The 7,452-nt window shown below is 36.0% G+C and overlaps 2 protein-coding genes across 2 annotated transcripts; both read right to left on the bottom strand.

Annotated features, from left to right (window-relative positions):
• Positions 1-612: 612 nt before the first annotated feature.
• LOC105156538 (large ribosomal subunit protein eL34) lies at positions 613-2,329 on the bottom strand. The gene is made up of 4 exons (XM_011072697.3): positions 2,171-2,329; positions 1,884-1,963; positions 1,037-1,146; positions 613-938 (listed from the first exon to the last, which is right to left on the bottom strand). Exons 1-4 carry the CDS (start codon positions 2,247-2,249, stop codon positions 845-847), a joined length of 363 nt encoding a protein of 120 aa, XP_011070999.1. The 5' UTR covers positions 2,250-2,329; the 3' UTR covers positions 613-844.
• A 935-nt stretch (positions 2,330-3,264) lies between these two features.
• Positions 3,265-6,854, bottom strand: LOC105156537 (zinc finger FYVE domain protein, putative (DUF1666)). The gene is made up of 5 exons (XM_011072696.3): positions 6,455-6,854; positions 5,073-6,355; positions 4,125-4,535; positions 3,824-4,050; positions 3,265-3,740 (listed from the first exon to the last, which is right to left on the bottom strand). Exons 1-5 carry the CDS (start codon positions 6,631-6,633, stop codon positions 3,489-3,491), a joined length of 2,352 nt encoding a protein of 783 aa, XP_011070998.1. The 5' UTR covers positions 6,634-6,854; the 3' UTR covers positions 3,265-3,488.
• Positions 6,855-7,452: the final 598 nt, after the last annotated feature.

The following is a 7,452-nucleotide window of genomic DNA, read 5'->3' as shown; positions in this document are numbered from 1 at the left end:
ACTATTCATGCATTCCTGCTCCACCGTTCCATGAAACAAGCAACAAGGATGCCAACCTCTTGGGAGAATTGAGAGATCGTTCCAAGTGATCAGTAGGCAAGGAAAAAAAAGGCTTCCTAACAACATAAAACTGCATTCCTTTGATACACTTCTGAGCCCACATTTGAGCAGAACATCATCTATGCAGCATGAGATGGAGAAATGAGTTACATTTCACAGAAGCTTGCCAGATTCCACGAGTAAATTCTGGGAGGACTCAATGTTGGTCGTACAAATCTTAAAACATTCATTGCAGTGATTTAGGATGGATATTGTACGTTTTCTGAACAAAGATTCACACTGAGATGCAACAAAAGTTTTGTTAAGTGACCTGAAAGAGTTTAATCTTCACATTTTGAATTCTGTCTATAACTAACACATGCAAATGAAAATCAATAACTTGCATATATTATTAGGAAACATTGCATCAACTTGCGAGTTACTCTAGGTTAACAAGAGTAGACAACAGAAGCCTAGCACAAGTTCTTCCAGCCTCAGAAACAACAGTATGTAGCCAATTCAAAATCAACCAATTAAACTCCTCAAATGCAGGGAATACCACGACTTAATCAATGAGACCAAAACTTTAAATCACATAAAAAGCAATCCAAAGTATAATTGCCATCAACAGGCTGAAAAACCCAAAAACCTAGCATCATAGATTTCTCAACAAACTGAGGAAAATAAAGAGTCACATTCCCAGAGTCCCAACAAAATACAGATAGTAGGCTTTAAGACCTCAGAATACAATTCCATGATCCTTGGCTAATTGTTTCCGTCACTATCTCAACACCAGACTCGCACTTTAGCTCTTAGCAGCAAGCTTTTCCTTTGCCTTCTGTATCTTCAAAACCTTCTTCACAATCTTTTGTTCTTCCACCAAGAAAGCTCTAATGATCCTTCAAAACCCAAGGGGAAACAATGGCAGAAATTCAATAAAAGCATGCAGAAAAATATGCCAAATGGTGGTGATCATTCAATTAACAAAACAACCAACCTTTCCCTCACAGCACCACCAGACAACACTCCACCATATGGACGGTTGACAGTCCTCCGATTTCTGGATAACCTAGACCTCTTGTACTCGGCAGGTCTCAAGTGAGGAATCTGTAAATATGAAAAGGTGGGGAGAATAAATTCAAATACTAAACTTCAAAAGAGGAAGACTACCAGATTCCAGAATCATCAAACATATATCAAACTAAATCCTGAATATCATATCCCATTATTCACAAATCAGATGATTGATGAGTACAACTCATAGCGAGTTAAAGTTTTACAGTCATTGCAGTAACCTCATTCTCCCCAAGTTGTCCAGATAAAATTATGTTCACAAATCAGTGTTACATTCTTTTTTATATAGAAACAGTCAGGACATAATTAAACCAAACATGATATGCCACATGCACCATAACCAAACTTATTGGGCTACAAATCTAGCCATGACCATCATGTCGCTCCAGATGGAAAAAGTCAAATAAATTACAACTTCCATTTGATACTTGTAAAATCCCAAACAAATTAACAATACTAAGACGCTAATCCATATGAGCTTTCCACAGAACCCACCAGTTTTCTCTAAGCATTCAGAAACTAAATGTAGCAAAGAAAAAAGTTAAAACTTGTGTGGATTCATTGATAATCAATTCAAATTTCAAACAGCATGTGAATTATACAGGACACTGTCAATAGCCAATCTTTTTCTCAAAAGGAAAACCCTTGAACGCTGCAACAATACATTATTTTGCTTACTATAACAAGATCCTAAAAAGAAGTGATCTTACATTCTATAGAACCACATTAAGATACACATATCGAAAGAATTAAAATTGAAGCATACATACCCCTTGGATTCTCTTGCCAGTAACAGGGCACTTAGGACCGCTTGCCCTCTTCTTAGTACTCTGGTATACTAGCTTCCCACCTATTTTTCACACACAAAACACACTCTATCAATCACATTAACAAAACCCACCTACCAAAAGAAGCCCATTGCCGGGGGGGGGGGGAGCTAAAAGAACACATTTAACCAGAAACAAACACCAAATCTAACTCGTAAAACCTAATAAACAAAAATCAAAGCAGAACACGTAAAATACATTCCAATAAAGGCTTTCGTATGGGTTATTACCGGGTGTTTTGACGACCCGATGTTGGTTGGATTTCGTGGCATAGCTATGCCGCTTTCTGTATGTTAGCCGCTGCACCATTTCCCACTTCAATCGGATTCTCGGATTCTCGAGTTCTTGGCTTTTGGGTGGCTGAGGCAGAGAAGAAGCTTGCAATTGCGAGGGAGATATATAAGTCGGGCTGCTCCTACGCAGCCCTAGCTTAAACGGTTATGATGTTTTTTCTTTATTTGAAATCTACGGCTGGGATTTTGAGAGGTCGAGTGGGGAGTACTGGGCTGGTCTCAGATTTAGCCCAAAACCTCCAGGCCCATTAAATTCTTAAAAAAACGACTTTTTCATCAATTTCTCTTATTTTTGTTTTCTTGATAAATATCAATTTCTCCTATTTTTTTTTTACAAGAAATAGTATTTGATTTACTTGAAGGACCTTAAACTATAGTACATCTTTATTATATGGTACTTTTCATATGATTTTGATAATTTTATATTATTAAAAAAGTAATAACTTTCTTTTATTCTAAAACATGAATATATTAAAAAAAAAATAACTGAATTGTTTATTATTTTACTTGAGAAAATTAATCAGATTAAGTAGTCAATGACAATAATGGAGCTGTAATTTCTTAACATAGATAGGGGACGCAAAAATTAAAAATAAGTGTCGAAATGAAATTGATTATATATTCACATGTTACATTAGTATTCAGCGAAATAAAAATCTATTGTATATAATAAGATAAGCGCGCGGAAATATTATACTAAAAATTTGAGAAACTACAGAAATCATTTTTTGTGAGGTTCTTGAAAAGTTCAATCAAATCTACTTATATTCAGAATTTGTTTATAGGATCAGATGTGAAAATGCCGTCCATATATATATAAAACATAGGTTAAATTCGATTTATCTTTTTTGTGATAATAGAAAACGAGTAAAAAAAAATTATGTGGAAAAAAAAAATAGCAAATTACTGTTATATTTTAAAAAAATAAAACAAATTACCCCACTAACAGATTAGACAAAGAGTTTTTTATTTCATTTTTTAAAACATAAAGGATAATTTGCAGTTGTTTTTTCAAAGGGAGCCTTATTACATGTGGTAAATTGCATTTTATATAAAAACTTATAAACGTTCTAAACTCATCACAATGTCGCCGACTATTAACTTGCCATGCACCATTTCACTAACTTTACCCTTTTCTAATATGTACAAAAGTTGGACATTCCCTAATTTGCACGATAAAGTCCCTCTACCATGCTTTCTTATCTGTAAGAAACCTCCATTTGCACTGCAAATGTGCGCAGAAAGTGTAAGATCTTTAAGAGGGAAAAAGCAAGAAACATGGCTCCACATGAACCTTCCTGCCCACAAAACTGATGCTGTTAAGTTTGTTACGGCACCATAGTAATTGGTCCGTTGTTAATCTTGACTGTCTGAGGACTCTCGAAACCAGCCTCAGCTCCACCTGAGATGTCAACAGATCAACATCCAGTAGGGATTCTTGCTGTTTCTTGAACTTCTTCACTATGCAGTTTTGGCTTCTAACCTGTTCTCTTATTCTCCCCTCCTTCTGCATTATGACAAGAACGAAATTGTGCTTAGTGGAGAATTGTTAGTTTGAGATACCAAATGAAACAGCAGAACAAAACAAACCTTTTGTAGGTTTGTAATCATATCAACTAGAAGCTCTGAGTTTGCAGCGTCTTCGACATCAACTTTAGTTCCTTGAATACCCTTTAGGACCACGTTTGTTGATCTCTTGTCAGCGGAAAGAAATTCCCTGAAAACCAGCATTGACTCCCAGATGATTTCAACCAACTGTTCAAGTGAAATTGCGTCTGTTTCCTCTCTTCTTTCCTTCTTTGCCTTCAAACAATCGTCTGTAGACAATGTAAGGCTTATTTACAACTCAACAGAACAGTTAGGTTCCTGTAATGTAAGTTGCTAAATTTACCTTTGATCGTTGGGACCTGAAGAAGACTGCGTATCACGCACCGGCTCTTGACATAGTTCTGAATTCTCTTTCCTTGAAACGGTTCGTCTTCTATGAATCTCTGTGCGAGCACTTGAAACTGTTGAAATTCCTCAGCAGCTCGGTTGTAAGAGTGGTTCCCTTTCATTGCATCATATTCCAGTAACTCTCGTGCTTTTACATACAGCCAGCAGAGGATTTCCCATGAAAGACAAAGTTGTCCCACATAGACCACCTCCAAATCACGCTGTATCTCAGTGATTGATTTCTGCATCGGATCAGCATAGATCCTCTGTCCCTTGCATGGCCAAATCTTCGGCAAAATAGAAGGTATTGAATCTGCCAACTTTTTGCGTGCATTGAATACTTGGGAGTCCTTCAGCTGGAGGAAACCTACAATTGTTTAACAGAAACATTCTCAATATTTTCAAAAAAAAAGTAAGTTTACTACTTTCTAACTTTAAATCAAGAACGAATTAGTTTAACATAGTAAAGCGTATGAGCTGACTAGATAAGTAACAAGGACAATAAGTGGTCACTAATCAGTACTTTATGGAAATAAATAAAAGTAGCCATGATGAAAGAAAGCAGCCAGTCCTTGCAATAGATTTAAAGGCACTGAAACAATTGGAGTTGCTTTACATATAAAGAAGTGGGTCTTGACCATAAAGAGACCAAGACAACCTATCAATTTCCTTCTCTAAAGCTTAATACTTCTTCAGGACAAAGGAAACTATAACAGGACTAGGTAGTACTACATTACATATGTAGATTATTGCATACAAAAAAGAAAAAAAAAAAATACTCAAACACTGGTATAACGAAATTCAGGATGCCAATTCAAGAATCTATTGAACTAGATCTTACGACGATGATTGAAATGTGATTTTGTCCGGCTAAAGACAGGAATTTAGTGTTCTTTTAACTTACTGATTGCGTGTAAGGTTTGGTAATTCAAGATGTCCAATTTGCGCATTTTTTCCGTGTAGCTCTTGTAGAACTTCTGGATTTCCTCCATTATGTCTTTGTACTCAATCTTCTGATCAATATTCAGAGGTTTCAATTCGTCTGCCATCTGAGGATTCTCACTCTCGCACTCTTCTGATATAGTAGGAAGGCCTCTGATTCTACAGTTTTTCAGCTCCATCTTCATCTGTTTAACTAAATGCTGGTGTTCCCACAACACATCTGGTCCATCTTCATCATCATCAGATTCTGAATCCAAACAAGTTTTCCATTCTTGGCAACTGTCCGGCAATATTTCACTGTGCGTAGTATTCTGTTCATGTAAATTGGAATGCAGAGGTTCTAATTCTATGTATTCATCATCCAAATCGTCTGCTCTTTCTCTGCCTAGTTCCAAATTCCTCATAACTATAAGCACCTGATCAACACTGTGCTCTTTCTCAAGATCTTCTTGTTTTCTCCTATCAGTTTCACCAAGCAATGCTTCATTGGTAGGCTCAAATCTTTGATTGCTGATCAGTATCTCATCTCCAGCAGAATCAGACTCTTGGTTTGCATCAGGACATGATAATTTGCTGTGCGAAAGCAATTCAATCTCATACGAAAAATCTTGATCCTCCGGAATTTCCTCTTCTTCAACTCGAAAATCTTTAGATTCAGCAGAATTTAGTTTTTGTTTCTCCTCACAAACTTCTTCACTAGGAAGAATTTGGAAAGGGTCATCTCCCGTTTCTTGACCATTAGTTTCCAACTCTAACACATGCCCTTGAGTACCTTCAACAGTTGAACAGGAAGCATTGAACAGTTTAAAACTAAATGAAAAGGAGTCTGATTCTTCATCCAATTCTTGTCGGATTTCGTCCAACTTCTGCTCCAAAGGATCTCTTCTTTCAGAAATTTCACAAGCAAGAGTTTGATCACTGCAAACAAGAACCTCATTTGATCCAACAAACATTTCCTGGACCACAAATTTCACTGTTTTTGGCTCTTCTAAGAATCCACTTACATTTTCACCAGACATAAATTGATACTTACTGGTGTTAGAAATCAGGCCACTTTGCAAGAAAACAGAGCCCTCTGTCTCTGCAATATTACCATTGGAATCATCGCTCTTCTGCAAACCTAAACTCTCTGTTCCAGCAAGCCCACTAGACAAGAAAACCGTGGGAATCTTGGGGACAACTTCGTCATCACAACGATTGGTACTGAAACCTGAATCATCCTCTTCAACAAGACAGGGCTTTTGTCTGCAAAATCACAACAATGCATGCAAACAACCCTCTCAAGAAACGATCAAACACAACAAAAAACTTCAATACAACAAAAATCAAGAATCAAAAGATCACCTGTACACATATCTGGAAATGAACCCAAAAATCCTGACCATCAAAGCACACACAGAAGCCAAGAAAACACTCCCAAACCTGGACATTGTTTCGAGCAAAAGCTCACACAGCAGCAACCTCGTATAATCTACATGAGTAAAGCGGGTTTTGAGCATAGCATAGAACTCAACGGTGCCCATAAGCACAATCAACCCGGAAATGATTTTTCATTCTCAAGTAAAGGAAAAGTTGAGTCTATGAAAACTGTGCAAAGAATCCCTCTCTAGTCTCCATATATTCCAAAACAGTAATAAATGTTTAGTAGAATTTTCATTGAAAGTGGAGCGAGCACTAACGGGACGCCGAAATTTGTGGAGAAAAATCTTGCCATCTGCTAACGGGGGAGGGTTTAATATTTTTTACAGTAAAAATGTTGTTGTCTCTTCCAAAACATTATTACTCAACTTAAATTTTATGGTTTAAATAAATTAAATGATAAATATAATATATTTATATTCATTACTCGGTTTGGATATTTTCTTTTTTTAAAATTAATTTTTTTTCGTTGGTGGTAATAATTGGACCGTCGAGTGGCCCTTTAAGGATCTCAGGAGTTTTTGTCGGTTAGATTTGGCAAATGACACGTTTCCACTGAGGAAGGGACATCAGAAGTCAAGAACATTATTGTAGCATAAAGGGCCTCTTCAGTTTTTGCTTTTGGTAAGTTTTTGTACTATTCTTTTTTTCTTTCACAATATAAAGACTTGACGTACGTCTGATGAGACCCTTAGTATGGTAATTTAGTAGTCAAATATATATGTTATTTTTACTTAAATAATATGTAAAACTCATCATTATTATGAATTAGTTGTTGTTGACTTATAATATTTAATTCTATGAAGATATATCTCATTTAATAAAGATTCAAATATGCATCTATTTGTATAAGGTCTGTTTGGTAAATTATTTTAATTTATAATAAATCAGTACTAAGTAAATTTAAAATATAAATTTTCATT

Source organism: Sesamum indicum, linkage group LG2, assembly GCF_026168435.1.
Source record: "Sesamum indicum cultivar Baizhima isolate 11 linkage group LG2, ASM2616843v1, whole genome shotgun sequence".
NCBI classification, from domain to species: domain Eukaryota; kingdom Viridiplantae; phylum Streptophyta; class Magnoliopsida; order Lamiales; family Pedaliaceae; genus Sesamum; species Sesamum indicum.
This window is presented reverse-complemented; position numbering and strand designations above follow the sequence as displayed.

Excerpts from the sequence above, each read along its gene's own strand:
- LOC105156538 (XM_011072697.3), bottom strand. The coding sequence starts at position 2,249 with ATGGTGCAGCGGCTAACATACAGAAAGCGGCATAGCTATGCCACGAAA. Across the intron at positions 1,964-2,170 it reads TCGGGTCGTCAAAACACCCG|GTGGGAAGCTAGTATACCAG; the intron begins GTAATAACCCAT and ends TGTGAAAAATAG. Across the intron at positions 1,147-1,883 it reads CTGGCAAGAGAATCCAAGGG|ATTCCTCACTTGAGACCTGC; the intron begins GTATGTATGCTT and ends TCATATTTACAG.
- LOC105156537 (XM_011072696.3), bottom strand. The coding sequence starts at position 6,633 with ATGGGCACCGTTGAGTTCTATGCTATGCTCAAAACCCGCTTTACTCAT. Across the intron at positions 4,536-5,072 it reads CCAAACCTTACACGCAATCA|GTTTCCTCCAGCTGAAGGAC; the intron begins GTAAGTTAAAAG and ends AAACAATTGTAG. Across the intron at positions 4,051-4,124 it reads TCAGGTCCCAACGATCAAAG|ACGATTGTTTGAAGGCAAAG; the intron begins GTAAATTTAGCA and ends CATTGTCTACAG.